General features: G+C 42.1%; 1 protein-coding gene across 5 annotated transcripts in view; it reads right to left on the bottom strand.

Annotated features, from left to right (window-relative positions):
* Nucleotides 1–802: 802 nt before the first annotated feature.
* Nucleotides 803–24,542, bottom strand: part of NLRP9 (NLR family pyrin domain containing 9) — a 36,278-nt gene continuing 12,538 nt past the window's right edge. For all 5 annotated transcript variants that reach the window (XM_079908194.1, XM_079908196.1, XM_079908198.1 and 2 more), the window contains 8 exons: nt 22,876–24,439; nt 19,606–19,767; nt 10,161–10,328; nt 8,032–8,202; nt 5,291–5,461; nt 3,272–3,442; nt 2,694–2,864; nt 803–1,593 (listed from right to left, as the gene is read on the bottom strand). In XM_079908194.1, coding sequence (XP_079764320.1) covers nt 1,461–1,593; nt 2,694–2,864; nt 3,272–3,442; nt 5,291–5,461; nt 8,032–8,202; nt 10,161–10,328; nt 19,606–19,767; nt 22,876–24,439 — 2,711 coding nt within the window. In that variant the 3' untranslated portion in view covers nt 803–1,460. The remainder of the gene's footprint in view (nt 1,594–2,693; nt 2,865–3,271; nt 3,443–5,290; nt 5,462–8,031; nt 8,203–10,160; nt 10,329–19,605; nt 19,768–22,875; nt 24,440–24,542) is intronic.

The raw sequence follows: 24,542 nt of genomic DNA, 5'->3' as shown, positions 1-24,542 counted from the left end.
GGGCCTATACCCTGAGAAAACCATAATTCAGAAAGAGTCATGTACCACAATGTTCACTGCAGCTCTATTCATAATAGCCAGGACATGGAAACAACCTAAGTGTCTATCGACAGATGAATGGATAAAGAAGATGTGGCACATATATACAATGGAATATTACTTAGTCATAAAAAGAAACGAAATTGAGCTATTTGTAGTGAGGTGGATGGACCTAGAGTCTGTCATACAGAGTGAAGTAAGTCAGAAAGAGAAAAACAAATACCATATGCTAACACATATATATGGAGTCTAAAAAAAAAATGGTTCTGAAGAACCTAGGGGCAGGAATAAAGACGCAGACTGAATAGAGAATGGACTTGAGGACACGGGGAGGGGGAAGGGTAAGCTGAGACGAAGTGAGAGAGTAGCATGGACATATATACACTACCAAATGTAAAACAGATAGCTAGTGAGAAGCAGCTGCATAGCACAGGGAGATCAGCTCCGTGCTTTGTGACCACCTAGAGGGGTGGGATAGGGAGGGTGGGAGGGAGATGCAAGAGGGAGGGGATATGGGGATATATGTATGCATATAGCTGATTTACTTTGTTATACAGCAGAAACTAACAGAACACTATAAAGCAATTATACTCCAATAAAGATGTTAAAAAAAAGAATGTATATCTATGTATAACTGAGTCATTTTGCTGGACAGCAGAAATTAACACAACATTGTAAATCAACTAACACTTCAATAAAATAAATCTTTAAAATGTATTATACTCAACAAAAATAAAACTCTATATAGGGCCAGTAAGGCATTAATAATTTATTCTAGAGGCAATAGAGAATTAGGCAATGTTTGATGATGACAGTAAGGTATTAATGTGTATTTGAAAAAGAAAACATTGAATTAAACTGTGTAGATACATTTGAAAAATACCGAATTTTTAAAAAAATGGAGTAGCATATGCTAAAGGATAAGTAGCGATCTGGAAATATACTTTTTTACTAAACCAGGAAACTGATGAAAAGTAAATTTGAACAAACTAAAAATGAAAGGTCCTGTTGGGATGTTAGATGCAGTGAATAAATTCTAAAATCTATAGATACATTCTAGCAGCAGTTCTACGTCAGAAGTGTCAGAGGATTGTGCTTCCTTCAAATCCAAGTTCCTACATCCCAAGACGTCCGGTAAGAAAATAAAGTCATGCTTTCCCAAGTGTTTACCCATTTAATGTATTTGTTCTTCTAAACATTGTGAGGCAGGATGGGAACTTTAAAGATGGGGCATAGAGGACTTAGGCACAGACAGCCCATCCCACAATCATATTGCTAGAATACTGTGAAGGAAGAGCTCTGAAATTACAGTCCCCACTGCCCTGGCGAACAATTTACAGGACAGGGTGTGTCAGGAGGAGAAACGCCCATCGCGACCAAGGGGAAGCCTTTGTGAGAAGATTACTTCAGGACCTTCCCTGTCAGCCAATCACACCCCTGATCCTGTGCTCATAATCAGTCCAGAGACTGTGTGAAATGGTCAGCTGGGGGTTCGTCTCTTCTACCTCTGTCAGCAGCATCTGAATTTCCTCATCATAGGAAGATTTATTCAGGCTGGGAAAATACAAAAAAAAAAAAAAAAAAAGAGTTTTCTTGACTTGACCCATGATGGTTGGCCTCTCTACACCCCAGTGGCTACTTCCTCTCCACTCTTTCCTAGAAACGGCTGGGAGAGTTGTACTGACTGTGCAAAGAATGCACGAGACTTTCCTAGAGACTAGGAAAGTGAGGAAGAGGAATGTGAACCGTTTTGTTTATCCTCTGCAGGTCATCGGGGTTGGGGCAAACGGAAGGCATTCACATATTCATTCTACAGACATCAACTACACACGCTCTAAATGCAAACATAATGTTCCAAACAATATTAACTGCTGCTCTTGAGGAAATGTACTTCTGGGTCAAGACTCCGCTCGGTCCTTTACGGAACCCCTTCCAGCTCTGAGCTGGGGTTACGTCTTTGTGGGCAAGGTAAATAGGAGATGGTGTTTACAGGAAAGCCATCATTCTTGCCTGGGGGTGATTTTGCCTCTCGGGGGACATTTGACAATGCCAGGAGCCTTTAAAAATTTTTCAGGGAATAGATGTGATAGGCATTCTTTTTAAAAGTTAGTTAATTAAAATTTCATTGAGATATAATTGAAATACAACATTGTGTTAGGTTAAGGTGTGCAATGCATTGGTTTGATACGTTTACCTATTGCAAAATGATTACCACCACAGCGTTAACACCTCTATCATATTGCACAATCTCTCTCTTTTGATTGAACAATTAAAATCTTGTCTCTCCGCAATTTTGAAGTGTTTTGTTTTGTTTTGTTTTTATTGGCCACGTGGCTTGCAGGATCTCGGTTCCCCAACCAGGGATTGAAGCAGGGCCACAGCGGCGAAAATGCAGAGTCCTAACCACTAGACCACCAGGGAAGTCCCTGAAGTTTCCATTTTTGCTCATCATGACTGGAGGGAGGTGTCCCGGGGAATGGAACGTGTGGGCAGCGACCAGAGATGCTACCCAACCTCCTGTGATGCACAGGACAGCTCCGCATAGCAAAGAAATCTCCAGCCCAAATGTGAGCCATGCCCATGCGGGGCAAACCCACGGCAGTCTAACCTCCCTCTGAGGTCACTCACCACCGGGGGAAACAGTGTCCACTCACCCAAGCGTCTGCAGGCCACATTCCAGCCTGATCAAGGCTTCACACAGCACCACCGCCCCATCACGGTCCATGCTAAGCCATTCCAAGTTCATGCACCTCAGTGATTTGCAGAGAGTGAAAGCCAAGGCCAGGTCCTCACAACAGGCAGAGGTGAGTTCACACATCTCCAACCTGCACGGGGAAACACCACCTCGAAATGCGGATTCCACGCCTCTGAGAGGAGACTTTGCCATCTAGACACGTCCTCCTCCACGGGGGCACATGTGGCAGTGTCTGGAGACATCTGACACACACGAGGAGTGCTACTAGCATCTCATGGGTGGAGAGAGGCCAGAGATGCAGCTAAACATCCCACAATGCACAGAACAGCCCGCTTCCCCACACAGCAAAGAACCACCCAGCCCCAGATATCAGCCGTGCCAGGCGTGAGCAAACCCTGGTTTCACGGCTGGCATTTTACTTATCAGATTGTTCCAGACACACTTGTTTTCAAACATGCTTCCCCTTCATCCCTTTAATCCTCTAGCTTTTCCTCTTCTTGAAGTAGGTAAGCTTTCCCAACATCACTGGACACTCACCCAAGAGTCTCTAATTTACACTTAGGATGCTTCAAAGCTTCACATAACTGTTTGACACCAGCATCATATATCTTATTGTTCCCTAGTTTCAGGGTTTTTAGTTTCTCACTGTGAATAAGAACAGCAGCGAGGTCCACACAGCAAACAGAAGTGAAGCAACAGCCCACCAACCTGGAGAAAAAAAAATACACAAAATTCTCCTATACACACAAATATATACGATCATGAGGTCCATATACACAGAGATATATACGATCATGAGGTCCATATACACACAAATATATACGATCATGAGGTCCATATACACACAAATATATACGACCATGAGGTCCATATACACACAAATATATACGATCATGAGGTCCAATCTGGAATGGCTTCACTTATGTTCACTTATTCCTGTAAAGGTAGAAATACTCATGTACTCCTAAGATGATGATGATGGTAGAGATGAAACAACGTCTCCACTTCTCCACTTTCTTCACTCTGCCCAGGCTCCCTGCAGTTCTCCTGTCTCTCCTGTGCTGCCTGGTCTCTCCCCCTGGGGCCTCTGCTCTTGCTGCCTGTCATACTCTTGGTCCAAATACCAGCGGGGCTGCCCCCTTACTCCCTCCAAGTCTCTGTACAAATGTCACCACGCTGAGGACTCACTATTTCATATTATATCTCCTATGTATCTCCTGCCCCCAAGCTCATGACGCAGAACTTCCATATGACCCAGCAATCTCACTCCTGGGCTTATATCTGGCGAAAACCACAGCTCAAAAAGATGCGTGCAACCCTATGTTCATTGCAGCAACACGGATGGACCTAGAGATTGTCCTACTGAGTGAAGTAAGTCAGACAGAGAAAGACAGATAGCATATGATATCGCTTATATGCTGAATCTTAAAAAAGGGTATAAATGAACTTATCTACAAAACAGAAATAGGGTTACAGTTGTAGAAAACAAATTTATGGTTACCGGGGGAAAAGAGGGGTGAGGGATAAATTGGGAGATTGGGATTGACCTGTACACACTACTATATATAAAATAGACAACTAATAAGGACCTACTGCCTAGCACAGCACCTCTACTCAATACTCTGTAATGACCTCTGTGGGAACAGAATATAAGAAAGAGCGGATATATGTGTCACTGATCCACTTTGCTGCACAGCAGAAACCAGCACCACATTGTAAATCAACTCTCTTCCAGTAAAAATTAATTTAAAATAGTCAATAGTGCTGATTGAGAAACCACGATAGATGCAGATATGCACACATACTGGCCACTTCACACTCACAGGTGTGTGCCTGCACGTGGGTGTATGTGTATCTATGTGTGTGCACGCCACTCCGTGGAAACAGGGACGACAAAGGGTTTCGTTTACCGATTTACCTCATCTGCCCGGTAAAAGGAACGACTGATCCTCAGGCTGTGCCGTTCACTGTGTGCTTCGATGGGCCAGCCAGCGATGATAGTACTTTATGTGCATTATTCCCAGTGGTCACCTCCATCTTTGTTTTTAATTGAGGTATAGTTGTTTTACAGTTAGTTTTTACTGTACAGAGAAGTGGAGTTCCCTGTGCTATACAGCAGGTTCTCATCAGTTATCTATTTTCTACATAGGAGTGTATATACGTCAATGCCGATCTCCCAGTTCATCCCACCACCCCACCTCCATCTTTTGAGGTGGGAAATATAATTATCCTCATGTTACACTTGGGGAGAGGTGAGGAACCCTCACAAGTTCACACAGCTAGTTTAGGGCACTTGGGACTCCATTTCCGGTCCTTCCAAGGACAGAGACCCAACTCCAGAGGAGCAGACCCTACCGAGTCCTGACAAGCCCTAGAGTCAAGACACACACCCATCAGTGAGCCCCAGAGATATCACGTGGGGTAAACATGTAGCCTAGTTTTGTTTTTTTTTTCTTCAGCAGACTCCATGCTTTTCCCCCCTTCCTGTTTCCTTCCCAGGATGCCAACAGCCGAAAAGGAAACGCTGACATTCAAGCAAATCACAGCCAGACCTACCACAACTCCTCTAGGTTGCAGTTCGGGTGTTTCAGTGATTCACATAGCGTTATCACTCCATCATCTTCCAGGAAATTCAACCCCAGATCGAGAAAAGACAGGGATTTGTTGCACAGAAGGACCTGGGAGATGTAGTCGCAGGCTACAGAGGTGAGGCAACAGTACGTCAATCTGCAAAGACACACATACTTCATCCGTCAACCTACTTAAGCTCTATAGGGTCATATTTTCATGAAACTCCATGTAAAAACTTTCTTGTACTTCGTGGTCACTTAGAAAAAACAGGAGGATTAAAATGTGCAGCAGGTGTGGAAATACAGAAGGATGTGGACTACAGGGTCCCAAACTGGGGAACGGAATCTCGGATCCCAGTTCCAAGTCAGATCACCACCGGCTGGATGAACTTGGACAAAATCATCCCTTCTCTGTGACACTGTGTGCTTATTATTTATAATAGCTGGACAACATCCTATTTCACATTCTTCTTTTAAAATGTTATTTAAAAAAATTTGTGGTTGTGAGTTCTTGTCTACTCACTATTGGGAATTTAGAAAATAGAGGGAGGCATATGATACAAGTTGCAACCGGGCAGATCAAGACTGAATATGACCTCTGAATATAGTTGGTTTAGCTGACATTTCATGCGGAATTCTACACTTCTAACTATCACACACAAGCCAGATACCTGGGACTCCACAGCAGATGGTTACGTGGCAAATAACAGGTGGAAAGGATCAGGAACCCACCTTGGGTGGGGCAGGCACGGTCCAGTTCACCTCACTCCACCAGCTCCCCCATCCACCCACCGACTCCCATTACCTCCCTGGCCCCTTCAGGGGCATCTCAGAATGTCACCTTTGGCAGGAAGTATACTCAATTCTTTGATTAGCAAACACTACTCACTCATGGTGGGTTTTCCCTTTCAGTTTTTGAATTTTTGAAATCAGACAATAAGCAACTGATTCCTACTTTTTTTGATGAAATATGCTTTCTCTAACATTTAAAAAAAGTAAGACTTTAATGGTTACATAATATAATCTCTGATGGTTCCATGACCCTACAATTATACATTTCCTGAACCTCTGCATTTGTATTTTTATACTTTCTGCCATTTTAAGTTATACGGAATTAACACCTTGCATCAAAAATTTTTGGAAGTTCTGAGGTTTATTATTAAATAGACTTTTCATTTGTTTCTTGATTTATTAGCCAACCTACTTTGCAAAAAAAACTTAGTGCTTTCGATCATACTATAAATTTGCCCATTTTGCAGAATTCTGGCCAAGTGGAATATATTTTTTAAATTTGCGCTTTTGTTTAAAAGGGTATTAAATATTTAAATATTAAAAATATTAACTACTAAAAATAGGTTGAACATTAGTGGATTGGGGTAAGGGGTATAAGAGAATTTTTGTGCTATTTTTCCAACTTTTCTGCAAGTCTAGTTTTTATTTTGAAACTAGTTCAAAATAAAGTTTAAAAAAAGGGTTGAACATTATTTTCTTTTAAAATTACTAGTGACTTTCTTGCATCTTTAGTAGTCTTTCATTTTTAAGGAATAAAGATTCAAGTTTAAAAACAACAAAAAATTTAAATGATGTATTTTGAAGAACTCTTAGATAAACACAGCCCGGTTAAGTGACCAGTTGTTGAATACACTTTAATTCTACTTATTGTATAATATCACACAGGATTTAATAGCCAAATCCTTTCATCTTCCAATATGTCATTTCTTTTGTACCGCTAAAGATTTTTTGGTCTAATCTTTATAGTGCAGAGTTTGTTCCTTATTTTTTTAATAGTTTGGTTTTAATGTTTAATGTTCCTGGACCTTATTTTAGTTTGGATTTTCCCTTACAGTCTAAAGAGTCATCTGAGTAATAATATTCTCACCTTCTACGGTAAATACCACTTTGGGTGGGTATGTGATACACAGGTCTATATACACATACACACCTGTGCACGCACATACACACAAAGAAAAGTTTGTTTCTAGACGACTTATTCGCTTCCATAGACTTGGGTGTTCTTGTACCTGTACCCTACTTTAAGGCTTTTTTTTTTTTTTTTTTTTTTTTGCGGTATGCGGGCCCCTCACTGCTGTGGCCTCTCCCGCCGCGGAGCACAGGCTCCGGATGCGCAGGCCCAGCGGCCATGGCTCACGGGCGCAGCCGCTCCGCGGCACGTGGGATCCTCCCAGACCGGGGCACGAACCCGCGTCCCCTGCATCGGCAGGCGGACTCTCAACCACCGCGCCACCAGGGAAGCCCCCTAAGGCATTTTTTTATTTAGCACTGAGTTTCTCCTGTGGCCTCACTGGGTAAATAGAAAACCCTTTCTCTTGCCCCTAACAAGGAAGCAGTTTGTTTTATATCTTAGCAACAAGAAAGAAGTGGAGACATTGTTCCCAGCGATAACCTAGAACCTATGCAACCCCACACCGGCAAGTAATCAAATGAATTCCTTTTTCTTCATTATTTATACTGTCCCTCTCCCCAGCCCCCAGTACACCTACAGAGACATCATCCTTCTTCATGATCACCAAGATTTACTGGGCTCCAAGTTAGATGCCAGGCGTCTAAGGGCTAGTCTTACATCTCTTGAATTCAACCTCGTGGCTCCTCTGGGGGGCAAATATTTGCATTTGCATCTGCTCCATTCTGCTGGACCGTTCAGGGTCCATGGGCATGCTCTGCCGTCTGGCCCCTCCCCCAGGCCTCCCCTCCCCCACGCTGACTCACAGCAGTGCCTCCAGGGCACAGGCTGGATCCTTCAGGGCGTCACACAACACCCTCACTCCTTCGTCCTTCAGGGGATTGTCTACCAAGGAGAGAAGCTTCAGCTTCTTGTTATGGACGAGAACAGAGGCGATGTCTTCGCAGGCTTCGTCCGTGATGTCGCATTTTCCCAACCTACACGAGAGACACATGTGGTGGAACGGCGTACGCACAACCGACCCTGGACCACATCCTGGCTCCTGATCCCGCACCCGCCAGCTCCAGACTTTGTAAAGGCACGGATGTAATTATACGACTCTCCTCACGAATCCCTTATTGCTTTAGGAAAGCAGTAAGTTAGGAAAACGTCTGAGCCCGTGCTTCTCAACAATGTTGTGGACAGCCGTCCACAGCAAGGAATGATCTGGACCTCAATGAGTCTGATTACCTGATTATTTATCATCAGTAGTGATAAGGTTGAGAAACCCTGGTCTGAGCCTTAATGCAGCTTAAAAGAACATCTCATGGGCTAGAGCAGGTTTCTCAACCTCAGCACTGTTGACACTGTGGGCTAGATCACTCCTTACTGTGGGGGCTTCCTGTGTGTTGTAGGATGTTGAACAGCATCCCTGAGCTCTACCCACCAGATGTCTAGAGCATCCTTCCCATGTAATCATGACCATCAAAACTGTCTCCACAATTAACAAACACTAGTGACCTAATCATTTAGAACAAGCTCCTCCCTAAAGTGCTTTTTCCATTAGCTCACCCCTCTTCTGTTTGAGCAGAGTGAGTTCAACTTTCTTTCCTATTGCAATAGTCTTAACTTCTTCCTACTGCAAAATCTTTTTTTTAATTAAAAAGATTGTTTTTGATGTGGACCATCTTTAAAGTCTTTATTGACTCTGTTACAATATTGCTCCTATTTTTTATGTGTTTTGGCTTTTCGGAGCAAGGCATGTGGGATCTTAGTTCCCCGACTAGGGATCGAACCCACACCCCCCGCACTGGAAGGTGAAGTCTCAACCGCTGGACCGCCAGGGAAGTCCCGCGATCATTTTAAATGAAATCTTCCTTGCTATGAAAAAAAAAAAGTCTCTAGATATGGACACCTCCTAACAGAGGATGAAACTATCCTCTGTTGAGAATTATTGGGCTGGAGAGAACCTGATTTTGAGGACTTCCCACTCCCAAAATACCAAACTGAAGGCAAGAGCACAGTTGGTCTGCCCCAAAGAAGCAAAGATTCTACCTATAAGCTGTGTACAACTGACTCCTGGTTTCCTAGATCTGTTACCCAAGTCTTATGCTAACCATGTAAAATGAAACACTCTATGCCAATGGCATAATGTGAAACAGGGCCAATACTAAGGAATTTTGTAAGCGCCCCCTGAGTAGAGAGAGCTAGTGTAGAAGAAAAGAATTGTTATGATACGGAAACAGCTAGAATGCTAGATAGGGTCAATAGCAAGCCTGTATGTTCAAACAACTCTTATTCACGGACCCTGTCTCTCCTGATGAATCTTGACAGGTGAAATTAACCAAGTGTATGTGATTATCATATCACTGGTGGAGAGAACAGTGTATTCTCTTGGTCGGTTTAATGACTTGTTTTTGTTTATTGCTACTTCTATTACTCCCTTTTGTTCTTCCTGCTGAAAAACGGATTGAGCCTGTTTAAGAAATCACCCAGTGATGCTAAGGGCATCCCAGATCATTTTCAAGATGAAGAAATGACTTTGGGCAAATCACTTTCCCTCCAGCCTCAACGTTGTCATCTGGCAGTTACAAGATCACACTTGTGATCATCCGTAAAACTTTCTCATTTTAAGTTTCTCTGACTATCTTCAGGAAAAAGAAATTGGAGTTACGGTTTTGGTATGGTCGGTTGAGAGCAGAGCCAAGGAGAATCAGATAAGGTGTCCATGAGAAGTAATTCAAGTGAGTACCATAGAAAGGAAAGACGGGACAGACCTGAGAGGAAGCCTTGTCCTTTAGAATCCATCCATCCTCATCTTCCTAGGAGGTCTACCGATATTGAGATGGAAGTGGTGAAATAAGTAAGAGACAAAGACACGAAAGAAAATGGGCATATTCGAACTGCAAAGTTCACACTGGAAAAAAAATATATCGTGGACAACCCCGAGACTTACAGCAGTGCTTCTATGTTACACACTGGGTGTTTCAGCGTCTCACACAGCTGCCTGACATCCATGTAGGAGAGGCCAGTGCCATAGAGGTTCAGGTATTTCAAATGAGGGTTATGAAGAATGGCCTTAAAGAAGTATAGGCTATTTGCAAGGTTCGAAGCAAAGTTGTACCTGCAAAAGATGAGGAAATACGGTAACTCATGCAATGAAGTCCAAGCACAGAGCAAAATACCTGTTGCACAGTTCTTCCTACTTTCCATGCTTAGGCTCCCAAAATTTTTTTTTTGGATATCTGGTTACTGCTGCCTATAAATTCTCTCCGGGATCTTCAGACGCCAGATGAGATGGTGCCTGTTTCTGCGAAGTCCTTCCACTTCTGAATACTACCACAGATGCTATAAGGGAAGAGAATCAAACTTACCCCATATTAACCTCTAAGCACCATGAGGGGAGAAATACCATGTGTGGACCTCCTTGCATCCCAGGCCTGGCTCGGTGCTTCCCATCCAACAGAGACACACATATTCAAATTACTGTGTGCCAAGCCAGACTCTTCCCCAAGGAAAGGCTCCACTCCTGTTTAGAAACTGAGGTTGTTTTTAAAAGGAGACAATTTTTAAAAGCTAAAATAAAAAATAAAATAAATAAAAAGGAGGCAATATATTGGGTCGGCCACAAAGTTTGCTTGGGTTTTCTATAAGATGTCCATCAACAGAGGAATGGATAAAGAAGATGTGGTACATATATACAATGGGATATTCCTCAGCCATAAAAAGGAACAAAAGGGCTTCCCTGGTGGCGCAGTGGTTGACAGTCCGCCTGCCGATGCAGGGGACACGGGTTCGTGCCCCGGTCCGGGAAGGTCCCACATGCCGCGGAGCGGCTGGGCCCGTGAGCCATGGCCGCTGAGCCTGCGCGTCCGGAGCCTGTGCTCCGCAATGGGAGAGGCCACAGCAGTGAGAGGCCCACGTACCGCAAAAAAAAAAAAAAAAAAAGAAAAAGGAACAAAATAGGGGACTTCCCTGGTGGCGCAGTGGTTAAGAATCCACCTGCCAATGCAGGAGACACGAGTTCGAGCCCTGGTCCGGGAAGATCCCACATGCCGCGGAGCAACTAAGCCAGGGCAACACAACTACTGAGCCTGTGCGCCACAACTACTGAAGCCCACTTGCCTAGAACCTGTGCTCCACAACAAGAGAAACCACCACAATGAGAAGCCCACGCACCGCAAAGAAGAGTAGCTCCCGCTCGCCACAACTAGAGACAGCCCATGCGCAACAACGAAGACCCAACGCAGCCATAAATAAATAAATAAATTTTTAAAAGAAAAAGAACAAAATAGTGCCAGTTGCAGAGATGTGGACAGACCTAGAGACTGTCATACAGAGTGAAGTCAGTCAGAGAGAGAAAAACAAATATTGTATAATATCGCTTATATGTGGAATCTAGAAAAATGGTACAGATTAACCTATTTGCAAAGCAGAAATAGAGACAGATATGTAGAGAACAAACATGGTTACCAAGGGGGGAAGTGGGGGTGGGATGAACTGGGAGATTGGGATTGACATATATACACTAATATGTATAAAATAGATAACTAATAAAAACCTGCTGTAGAGCACAGGGAACTCTACCCAGTGCTCTGTGGTGATCTAAATGGGAAGGAAATCCAAAAAAGAGGGGATGTATGTATACATATAGCTGATTCACTTTACTGTGTGGTACAAACTAACACAACATTGTAAAGCAAATATACTCCAATACAAATTTTAAAAAATAAATAAATAGAACTACTAGTAGCTAAAAATAGAAAATAACAACTTGGGTTGAATTTATATTGAACATATGATCTACTATTGAAATTCGTACTGAAATAAAATTTCTGAGTTCAAAAAAAACAGATTTCTTTTTAAAGGAGACAATTTTTAAAAGTTAAAATAAAAAATAAAATATATATAAAGGAGACAATATATTGGGTCAGCCAAAAAGTTCGTTCAGGTTTTCTGTAAGATGTTACGGGAACACCAAACGAAATTTGTAACCAACCCAATAGGTCATGGTTCAAGACTCAGGCTCCTGAGATAGAGAAAACCACATTAGAATATTTGCTTTTCCCCTGGATATTTTGCAAGGTTGGGCAACTTAACTTACTGGTGGAGTTTCTTCGTGAAACAAGTAGAGAGGGTCATGATGGTTAAGAAATCATGATTTATTATAGTTCCTGGAACATGATCAGGCTTTGATTTTTTAGGTTTTTTTTTTTTCAGATTTTTTTTGGATGTGGATCATTTTTTTTCATTATCTTTTTTTTTCTTTTTTTTTCTTTTTTTTTCATTATCTTTTATTTGCACTTACTTTATTGATTTACTTATATATTTTTTCACCCATTTGTTTAGTAGGTTGTTTATTATTATTATTTTAACATCTTTATTGAAGTATAATTTCTTTTCAATGGTGTGTTAGCTTCTGCTTTATAACAAAGTGAATCAGTTATATATAAACATATGTTCCCATATCTCTTCCCTCTTGCCTCTCCCTCCCTCCCACCCTCCCTATCCCACATTTGTTACAGTATTCCTTCTTTTTTATGTTTCGTTTTTTTGGCCATGAGGCATGTGGGATCTTAGCTCCCTGACCAGGGATGGAACCTGCACCCGCACCCCCTGCACTGGAAGAAGTCTTAACCCCTGGACTGCCAGGAAAGTCCTAGGTTTTGATTTTTTAATAACATATATTAAATGTATAATATATATATACTTTTTAAAAATTTATATATGATTTATAAATACATGCCACACAGCGTGGCTCTCAGTGTCATGACTTAAGTGTACCCTGACTTCTCCCCTCCTAATCGACGACTTTGAGAAATAACAAAGTAAATATTCTGCCATGTTCAAGCACTAAAATGTGAATTATGCATTGGCCAGAAATAAAAGATAGGTGTGAGGGACACAACAGCCTGGAAGACTTGTGGGAATTCCCGGCAGAGTGATGCCCTAAACGTATGAACAATACCCAAGGCACTTCCTGCCCAGAGATGGATGCAGCCCAGGACAGCAGGGTGGGACTTGTAGGGATTTGAGGGAGGGAGTTAGTACTGTCAGGATAAGACAGGCTGGCCCAGTGAACAAGAAGAAGTGCTACCATGGAAAGACAGGGAAGGCCCTTGATGTGCCGGTGACACCTGTGAGAAATGGGGGCGTCAGCAGGTCCTCTGAGCCACCTTGCCACTGAACACACCGTGATTCACAGGCCGGGCAGCTGCAGTGGACTCCGACACCGGGCCGGCAGTAAGCGTTGAGTCAGCAGACAGACGGTGGGAAAACAATCACAAGGGTGAACATCTAATCAATAACTGTCACCATCTACATCATCAGTGCAGATCAGCAACCTCTTGGAAAGGAGACAGACTAAAATGGAAGTGTTGGCAGTAACGCAGTTTGTTGGGGTTTTTTTGCTTTCCTTAGAGTTAAGGAAAAAGTTAACAGAGCAAAAAGGGGGGTAAGAAGGGGAGGGATAAATGGGAAGATTGGGACTGACACACACACACTACTGTATATAAAACAGATAACTAACTAATAAGGACCTCCTGTCTGGCACAGGGAACTCTACTCAATGCTCTGCAATGGCCTATATGGGAAAATAATCTAAAAAAAAAAGTGGATATATGTATATATATAACTGATTAACTTTGCTGTACACCTGAAACTAATACAACACTGTAAATCAACTATATGCCAATAAAAATTTTAAAAAAAAGCAAGAAGAGCAGCATCTCAACCATCAGCAACTTATAATGTTGGTGAACTAAGAACCATGCAACCTTGGAGCCAGGCTGATGGGTTCAACTCCTGGCTCCACCTCTTGCCATCTGTGTGACCTTGGGCATGTTTCTGAATCCTCCCAGGTTGTGGTTTTCTAGTGTGTACCAGGAGGTACTGAGACTGACCACCTCATTAAGTAATTAAAGGCATATAATGAGCTAATCCTGTGAAATACCTGTAATAGTTGCCGGACATGCTGAGTGCTATAGTGAGAGCTAAGTGGACATTTAATCTCTTTGCCTGAGATTTAAAGAGCTCTTATCTTGATGAAGTAAGTGAATCAAACAATGGTTAGTGTAAAAACCTGACACAATGAATAATCATTGATATAAAAATATTTTATAAGCTTGCTAATCTTTTCTTCACATTTTGTGTCCTAACTCTATAAAAATCTGAAGTTTATCTTGTTGATGTTAAAAGGGATGGTTTCAAGTTTTACCTCCCTACTGTAGCAGAGATGAGCAATCCTGATCGTTTTCCTAAACTTAAGCACAAGCCCTCCCCCAAATTATTTTCTTTATTAATCATTTGTCAGTTCTAACATTGAAAGGGCCCCAGTGAGAGCCAGAAATTAGGTTAAACAAAATTCCCACAGGGATCCATAATATTGAAATTTGTAGACTATTAGGGATAAACAAGAAACCTAAGCACTACCAAAACCGAGGAGTTTTTTTAGAAGATGATCTATAACTGAAAAATGGAAATGATCAATCTCTACATCTGCGAGTGAAATAATTCAGAGAAAGACACTATATGATCTCACTTCTATATGGGGTCTTAGAAAAACACTAAACACAAATATTGGGTGGTTGCCAGAGATTGTGGGTTGGGAGGATGCAATGGTAGAAAGTGGTCAAAAGTTATAAACTTCCAGTTATAAGATAAATAAGTCCTGGGGGTCTAATGGTGACTATTGTTAACAACACTGTATTATATATTTGAAAGTTCCTAAGAGAGTAGATCTTAAAAGTTCTCATCCCAAGAAAAAAAAAAATTGTAACTACACATGTAGGGCAATACATGTTAACTAAATAAACTTCTTGTGGTGATCACTGCAATATATACATGTATCAAATCATCACATTGTACCCCTAAAATGAATACAACATTCTATGTCCATTACCCCTAAAATGAATACAATGTTCTATGTCAATTACCCCTAAAATGTACACCATGTTCTATGTCAATTACACCTAAAATGAATACAATGTTCTATGTCAATTACACCTAATATGAATACAATGTTCTATGTCAATTACACCTAATATGAATACAATGTTCTATGTCAATTACACCTAAAATGAATACAATTCTATGTCAATTACCCCTAAAATGAATACAATATTCTATGTCAATTACACCTTGATAAAAACTGGGAAAAAATCTACATCTGCAAAGCTGAATTTAAGGATATTCCCTGGCGGTCCAGTGGTTAGGACTCTGTGCTTTCACTGAGGAGGGCCTGGGTTCTATCCCTGGTTGGGGAACTAAAATCCCACAAGCCACATGGTGTGCCCCCACCCCTAAAAAAAATGTTTTTTAAAAAGAGCTGATAGTAGGAAGCAGCTGCATTGCACGGGGAGATCAGCTTGGTGCTTTGTGACCACCTAGAGGGGTAGGATAGAGAGGGTGGGAGGGAGATGCAAGAGGGAGCGATATGGGGATATATGTATACATATAGCTGATGCACTTTGTTATAGAGCAGAAACTAACACAACATTGTAAAGCAATTATACTCCAATAAAGATGTTCAAAAAAAGGCTGAATTTAAGAAAAAATCAATAGAATTCAAAGAAACAAGGGAAAAAAGGTTTAATATTCAACATGTATTCTCATCATTAAAGGATACAGTTGCAAGGGAGATGGTTTTAGACTCAAGTTTACTCAAACTTTTGACTCAAATTTGCTCCCGGTAGAGACTCTTGGAAAAGCTCTTGGTATAGTGACATAGGATGAACAATGAATTCAGCTGGAAACAATGAGTCACAGAAGCGAGAATAAGCTAAGAAATTGGCAAATGTGTCTGAAAGAGGCACACACTTGTCAGTTACAACCTGATACCACATGGTATCTACACCGGAGATAGATGGTACAAGGTGGGAAGTAGGTAGCAAAAGAAAGGCAAGGCATTTCAAGGGTGCTCCAGGTCAAAGAGCTACTTACAAACTCAAGATCTTCTCACTTCAAAGAGCAATCCTTAATCTCTGCAATCACGCCAAACTACCTGTTCATTCTCTTCACTGGACAAGTACTTAAGTTCCAACTAGATGCCAGGGTGCTGGGTGTATATAGATACGAATATGACAGTCCAGGACCCAGAACCCAGAGCTTACCTTCTGCTTGGAGGCAATTACAACAGAAGAGTGGCAATTTCATAACTGATACTGAAATCAAACATAGGATGAGGTTCTAGAGTGGCTGGGCTGGGGGTCCGGGCTGCTTAACTGGGGGGAAGGGTGGTCAGAGAAGGCATCTGGAAGAGCTTGCCTGGTGAAAGTCTAGGGAAAGACTGACCGGAAAGGAGAGCAGCTGGAACAAACATTCTGAGTCAGGAATGAGCTCGGTCAGGGGTTTGAAAGAAAGTTAAGTTCCGTGGGCCACAGCATACGATGGGGAAGCAGGTGAAGGATAAACCAGAGAGAAGGGAAAAGCTCAGATTCTGAATATTTTCCTGATGATGGGAAATCATGAAAAAGACTTCAAGGCATAATTTATTATTTTAAAAAGATCTCTCGACCTCACAGAGTAATGAAAATAAAAACAAAAATAAACAAATGGGATCTAATTAAACTTGAAAGCTTTTGCCCAGAAAAGGAAACCATAAACAAAAAGACAACCCTCAGAATGGGAGAAAATATTTGTAAACGAAGCAACCAACAAAGGATTAATCTGCAAAATATACAAATAGCTGTACAGCTCAATATCAAAAAAACAAACTACCCAATCAAAAAATGGGCGGAAGATCTAACTAGACATTTCTCCAAAGAAGGCATACAGATGGGCAAGAAACACATGAAAAGATGCTCAACATCACTAATTATTAGAGAAATGCAAATCAAAACTACAATGAGGAGGCTTCCCTGGTGGAGCAGTGGTTTGAGAGTCTGCCTGCCGGTGCAGGGGACGCGGGTTCGAGCCCTGGTCTGGGAGGATCCCGCATGCCGTGGAGCAACTGGGCCTGTGAGCCACAACTGCTGAGCCTGCGCGTCTGGAGCCTGTGCTCCACAACAAGAGAGGCCGCGATGGTGAGAGGCCAGCGCACCGCGATGAAGAGTGGCCCCCGCTCGCCACAGCTGGGGAGGGCCCTCACACGGAAACGAAGACCCAACACAGCCAAAGGTAAATACATAAATAAATAAATTTATAAAAAAAACTACAATGAGGTATCACCTTACACCAGTCAGAATGGCCATCATCAAAAAATCTACAAACAATAAATGCTGGAGAGGGTGTGGAGAAAAAGGAACCCTCCTGCACTGTTGGTGGGAATGTAAGTTGGTGCAGCCACTATGGAGAACAGTATGGAGGTTTCTTAAAAAACTAAAAATAGAACTACCATATGAACCAGCAATCCCACTACTGGGCATATACCCAGAGAAAACCATAATTCAAAAAGATACATGCACCCCAGTGTTCATTGCAGCACTATTTACAATAGCCAGGTCATGGAAGCAACCAAAATGTCCATTGAAAGAGGAATGGATGAAGAAGATGTGTTACATATATACAATGGAATATTACTCAGCAATAAAAAAGAACAAAATAATGCCTTTTGCAGCAACATGGATGGACCTAGAGATAATCATACTGAGTGAAGTAAGTCAGACAGAGAAAGACAAATATATGTGGAATCTTTAAAAAATGATACAAATGAACTTATTTACAAAACAGAAACAGACCCACAGATTTTGAAAACAACCTTATGGTTACTACCAAAGGGGAAAGGGGGTGGAGGGAGGGATAAATTAGAGGAGTTTGGGATTAACATATACACACTACTATATATAAAACAGATAACCAACAAGGACCTACTGTATAGCACAGGGAAATCTACTCAGTATTCTGTAATAATCTATGTGGGAAAAGAATCTGAAAAAGAATGACTGTATGTATAACTGAATGACTTTGCTGTACACCTGAAACTAACAAAACATTGTGAATCAACTATACTCAAATATAAAATAAAAATTAACTTTAAAAAATATACATAGAAAAAAAAGTATTTCTGTACATAAATGCAGTCTCTCCACTAGAGAAACGCCTCCTTACCTTTAATAAAAAGCATTCTTTTTACCCTAAAAAAAAAAAAAGTATCAGATGTGGTCCAAGGACAATGGTGCTTCAAGGACAAAGCATGACGCTGTCTGAAAAAGTTTCAGTGTTACACCCCCTTCTGGACTCTTAATCGCCCTCCCCACCCTGTTGCGATGGTTTTGAAATTCCTGAGCCCACCTGGGTGACGCCCACCTGGGCAACAGGACCTGTCCCAAATAAGGAAAGCCATCTGGCCTGCCCCACTCCCACCCTATAGAAGGAAGCTATATGTGCCTCGACCAGTCAGTACACGAAATTTTCACCTCGGACCATTCCTTTGTTTTCTGGCTATAAAAACTGATCAATAGCACATGTACGGGCCCGACTCTCCCAGACTACTGGGAAGTCCGCCCGCTGTTCTGGTAGTGACACTTCCCTCTAATAAATTCTGTCTTCTTTACATTCTGCCTTGTGTCTGGACATTCTTTTCCAACCCGCTTTGGACCAGGACATCAGAGAAGGACTGTGAGCTTCTCTGTGCTTCTGGTACATGTTTTGTAAAAGGGTGATGACAAGATTGTTATGAGGGTTAAAAGACAGAGGAGAAAATTAATATTAAGCAACCATCTCTGTGCCAAAGAAGTGTTCTATACGTGTTACCTATTCTCTGTGCTCTTCTTCTTATTTTTCTCTTTTATGAACTTCAGGCTCTTTTCCCACCTGTCCTCAGCACCCTCCTCCTGCGTTACCTGGGAAACATCTATTCTGAGTCCATCATCATCCCAGCAAACATCACCAACAACCACCAGGACTGTTCCCTCTTAGGTTCCCCAAGCAAGTTTTATTGTACACGTCACTATAGTTAAAACATCTGTTACAGAGAAATGGAAACGGGGGCCACAGTTCAAACACATCCCTACACCAAAACACACGCAGTCTTGTAACACAATGGTAAAACCGATTTCCTCAAAATGCCGATTCTGCTTCTTAAACAAACTTAAGATTTCTCCAAGTCGGCATGAACTTGCAACTCCCCAGCTAACTGGCTGTGCACAAGTGAGCTGATGCCATGGGAAGGAAGGTATAGTTCTAGGGACCACTCACAGCAGAAAAAAAAATGTCCTTTCTCATCCAGGCTTTGTAATCTGAGCTGTAGCTACTGGGAACTGAGCTTCTTGACCACATTCAGTTTTAAAGTCTCCCTGTTTGTCCACAGTTTGTGTCTCACTGAGTAAAACATTTGAATCAAGGAAAGCACTCAGCATTTTCTTTTGAAACACTGGATTGTAGCTTGGGTTTTCAAAAGAAGACAGAGTAGAAAGAATGCCACCCTGCTATTGACTTAAAGAATAGGTGAAGATCCGACTTACACGAACTTCTGGAGTTTACAGACAGGCTGAGCCAGCGTCCTGCAGAGAATCGCCAGGGAGGCCTCGTCGAACTGACAGTTGTCCAAATCTAACATCTGGAAGTTCTCGCTGGCAGTAAATGCGGAGCAGAGATCCCGCCAGAGGGAGAGCTTCTCGATGGTACTACAGGAAGACAAACACCGTGATTCTCCAGCGGCTCAATTCAACTAGTTCCTTAGAAAACTAAGAACAGAGCTAGCATGGGACCCAGCAATCCCACTGCTGGGCATGTATCTGGAGAAAACCATGGTTCAAAAGGACACAGGCACCCCAGTGTTCATTGCAGCAATGTTTACAATAGCCAGGATGTGGAAGCAACCTAGATGTCCATTGACAGATGAACGGATGAAGAAGATGTGGTCCAGGGACTTCCCTGGTGGCCCAGTGGGTAAGAATCTGCACCTCCAATGCAGGGCGCTCAGGTTCGATCCCTGGCCGAGGAACTAGATCCCACATGCATGCCACAACTAAGAGTTTGATGGTGCAACTAAGACTCCACATGCTGCAACTAAGAAGCCCACAGGCCGCAACTAAAGATCCTGCATGCCACAACTAAACATGCCACAATGAAGATCCCACGTGCCACAACTAAGACCTGGCACAGCCTAAATAAATAAATATTTTTTAAAAAGCTGTTCATATTAAAAAAAAAAAGATATGGTCCATATATACAATGGAATATTACTCAGCCATAAAAAAGGATGAAATAATACCATTTGCAGCCACATGGACGGACCTAGAGATAATCATACTAAGTGAAGTAAGTCAAAGAAAGACAAATATCATATGATATCATCTATATGCAGAATCTTTAAAAAATGATACAAATGAACTTATTACGAAACAGAACAGAAAACAAACAGAAACAGACTCAACAGGCTTATAAAACAAACTTATGGTCACCAAAGGGGAAAGGTGGGGAAGGGATAAAGTAGGAGTTTGGGACTGACACATACACACGACTATATATAAAATAGATAACAAATGAGAACCTACTGCATAGCACAGGGAACTCTGCTCAATATTCTGTAATAACCTAAATGGGAAAAGAATTTGAAAAAGAATAGATATATGTATAATTGAATCGCTTTGCTGTACACCTGAAACTAACACACCATTGTTAATCAACTATACTCCAATACAAAATAAATTTTTTTAAAAAAAAAGAATGCAGGGCTTCCCTGGTGGCACAGTGGTTGAGAGTGCGCCTGCTGATGCAGGGGACGTGGATTCGTGCCCCGGTCCGGAAGAATCCCACATGCCGCAGAGCGGCTGGGCCCGTGAGCCATGGCCGCTGAGCCTGCACGTCCGGAGCCTGTGCTCCACAACGGGAGAGGCCACAGCAGTGGGAGGCCCGCGTACCGCAAAAAAATAAAATTAAATAAAAATAAAATAAAATACATTTTAAAAAGAATGCAGGTAAAAAAACAAAAAAAAAGACATTTTCAACACCGGAGAACACCATTCCCAGAGGCCCTCAAAGCTGACAGTCACAGTCAAACCTGAACAGGGAGAGAAGCAGTCAGATGCACTGAGTCAACGTGCATGGCGGTCAAAGAAGTGAGCCGTGAGGCCAGGGCGACCAGGATCAAGCCCCATCTGAAACACTTGTGGGTTATGTGACACTGGGCAAGCATTCAACATTATTCTGCCTCTGTTTCCTCCTCTTTGGGGTGACAACACTCAACTGTTATGTGGACAAAGGTTGATATTTGGTGACCCATCAGCAAATGAGGAACTGTGTCCAAAAACATGACTGTACAGGTAGATGTAAAATAAGTCGCAGGGATGTAAAGACCACAGTTAATAATACCAAATTGCATATTTGAAAGCTTCTGAGAGAGTAGATCTCTCTGTCTTGCTGTTCTGCATGACTTTTTTTCAGTTTGTTGAACAACAATCGATTTACAATATGATATGGACGTCAGGTGTACAACACAGTGCTTTGATATTTTTATAGATTACGCACTATACTATGTTAGGATGAAATATCGACTTCTTCCCTGCATTGTAGATTACATCCGTGTGACTTCTTTATTTCATAATGGCTAATTCATACCTCTTTGTCCCTTTTACCTATTTTGTCCCTCCCCCTCTCCATCCTCCTCTCCCCTGTGGGAACTGTTTGTTCTCTGTATCTATACTGTTTGTTTTCTTATGTTTGCTCATTTGTTTTGTCTTGAATCGATTCCACATGTAAGTGAAAAGGTACAGCGTTTGTCTTTCTCTCTCTGACTTATTTCACTAAGCTTAATACCCTCCAGATCCATCCATGTTGTCACAAATGACAAGATTTCATTCTTTTTTATGGCTGAGTAATATTCCATATATCTGACAATATCTATAAATATCACATCTTGTTATCCATTCATCTGCTGATGGACACTTAGGTTCCTTCCATAACTTGGCTATTATAAACAAGGCTGCTAGGAACATTGGGGTGTATATAAAAGTCTTCATCACTGGAAAAAAAATTCTGTAACTATGTATGGTGACAGATGTTAACTAGACTTACTATGGTGATCATTCCACAGTATATACAAATATTGAAAATTATGTAGTACACCTGAAACTAATAATGTTGTATATTAATTATACTTTTTGTCTCTTTGGCCAGGACATGCAGCATGTGAGATCTTAGTTCGCCAACCAGGGATCAAACCCATGCCCCTGCAGTGGAAGCACGGAGCCTTAACCACTGGACCGCCAGGGAATTATACTTTAATTAAAAAAAAAAAAGACCATGAAAGGGGGTATGTATTTGAGAGCTGAAGTGTGAGCTGGTAGCCTGAGCCTGATGAAAGAATACAAGCTAAAATCAGCAAAGAGAAAAGACACATGGGCAAAATCCAGAGGAAACTAGGCATAAGCTTCCGAGCGTCCCTTCCCAGTGGATTCACCAGGATATGCTAAAATGCTACGGGAAGGGGAAAAAAGCAGCATAGTCCTGGCAACAATAAAAACTGCTTACCTTTCAACTTGACATTGGCCCTATGAAGACATTTACCCCTGATGATACAGACAGAGATACTTAAGAAACACAGTTCATGGCCACACGGCTAGCAAACGGCAGTACGAGAGCTCAAATCAACGTCTTTCTGACTACAAAAGCCATGTTTTTAAGTACAAAAATACAGTGATTTATGAAATACCCCTTGGGGGTTGGAGCAAGCTACATATAAATATGGTGTGTGTGTAGGTTAGAGGGAGAGAATTAATAGAGGGACTCACTTGGAGATGGATCCAGATTCATCTGAAAAGACGTTTTCTATACACAGGTGAAATTTCTGCAAACTCTGGCAATGTTTCAGACAGAACGCAGATACTGTCAGTTCTTCAATGGTACCAATATAAATGTCAATTTCTTTGAAGAAATTCATCACTTGGATTACAAATTCTTGGTCCTGGGTCTCAAACAAACAATTGAACAATTCCTGGAAACTCACCACCATCTTACCGGGGTCACACTGACTTAAAGTTTCAAGGCTTTGAGTTACTTCCTGCTTTATGTCTGTGGACAGTGGAAAACCAAAAGATGTCTCCAGCATGTTTGTTATTTTTTCAGTTGAAAATGCAAACAGGAACAGCCCCATCCAGGACAAATGGGAGCAGGCTTCGCTCATGGCTGCTGTGACAAACTGGGTCACCTTTCCAATGACTGGGTGAGGCCGGTCCTTGGGTCGTTTGAACAGATAGAACAGGGCGGCACAAAATTCTTGGACACACGTGTGGATGAAGGTCAAGCAGTTGCCGCTCCTCTGAAGAAGTCTCACGTCCACCCACATCGAGGTGTCGGATTCAGACACCCCATTCCTCCTGAGATCCCCAGGGCAAAACAGAAACGTGCGAGTCCACATTCCCTCTGCAGCCAAGGTACACAGGCTTTGTAGTCGGGTTCTGTTCTGCTTAGGTGGACAGTTCCCACTTGCTGCTTTGAATACGTTTGTCAAGAAGGACACATACAAACAAGTGATGCTTTCGGAGGCAACCTCCAGGTCTTCGCCTTTCTCCAGCTGCCACTTCAAGCAAGTGCAAACCAACCAGCAAACAAACGGGCTTTTGCACAAGACAAACAGCGGTCTCTTCTCTCTCACAAAACTGAAGGCTCTGGAGGATTTATTCTTCTCACGGAAGTAATGGGAGAAATACAGCTTCCTTTGGCGTTCAGAGAATCCTGGGAGACATATGCATTTTGTCTGACACAACAAGAAATAATTTTTTTTCATACCCATCTTTCCTAGGGCGATAAGCAGAGAGGATTCTGGGAGCATCTGTTTGTGCAGCAAACTGCTCAGGACAATCTGCGTTGGCCGTTGCTTCTCCCAGTCGCCGCACAGGTCAGCGTCAAGCGTCAGGTCAAATTTCAGTTCCTCCAAGCCATCCAGGATGAACAGGATTCTCTCTGGCTGGGAAAAAATGTCTTCGATGGGCTCTGAAGACTCAGGCCAGTCCCTGGAGATGAGCTCCACTAGGCTCGTGTCTGTAATACTGTTCATTTCACTGCCTTTGAGGAAGAAGACAAATGAGAACCTGTCCCTCCACAGGTTTCCCTCCGCCCATTCCAGCATCACTTTTCTCAAAAGCGTTGTTTTTCCAACTCCTTCAGGACCTTGCAAGATCACAGTGGGTGAGGGATTTCCAGGCTTGTCTGCAGTAAGGTAGACAGCATTCAGTTGTTCATATTCATCCTTTGTGGTTTCTTTGTAGAAATCCTCAGGAACTTCAAGGCAGGTCTCCTTTTCCCATATGTCTCGGAATTTTTTCTTCATGTGGTTTCTATATGGGTTTAGCTTATCTGAGTTAACGGGGACAGAATAGAAGACAATTAAAAAATACACTCCAGGGCTTCCCTGGTGGCACAGTGGTTAAGAATCCACCTGCCATTGCAGGGGACATGG

This window comes from Stenella coeruleoalba (genome assembly GCF_951394435.1).
Source record: "Stenella coeruleoalba genome assembly, chromosome: 20".
Lineage (NCBI taxonomy): Eukaryota > Metazoa > Chordata > Mammalia > Artiodactyla > Delphinidae > Stenella > Stenella coeruleoalba.
The sequence above is the reverse complement of the archived record's forward strand: the minus strand, read 5'-3'. Positions and strand labels throughout refer to the sequence as shown.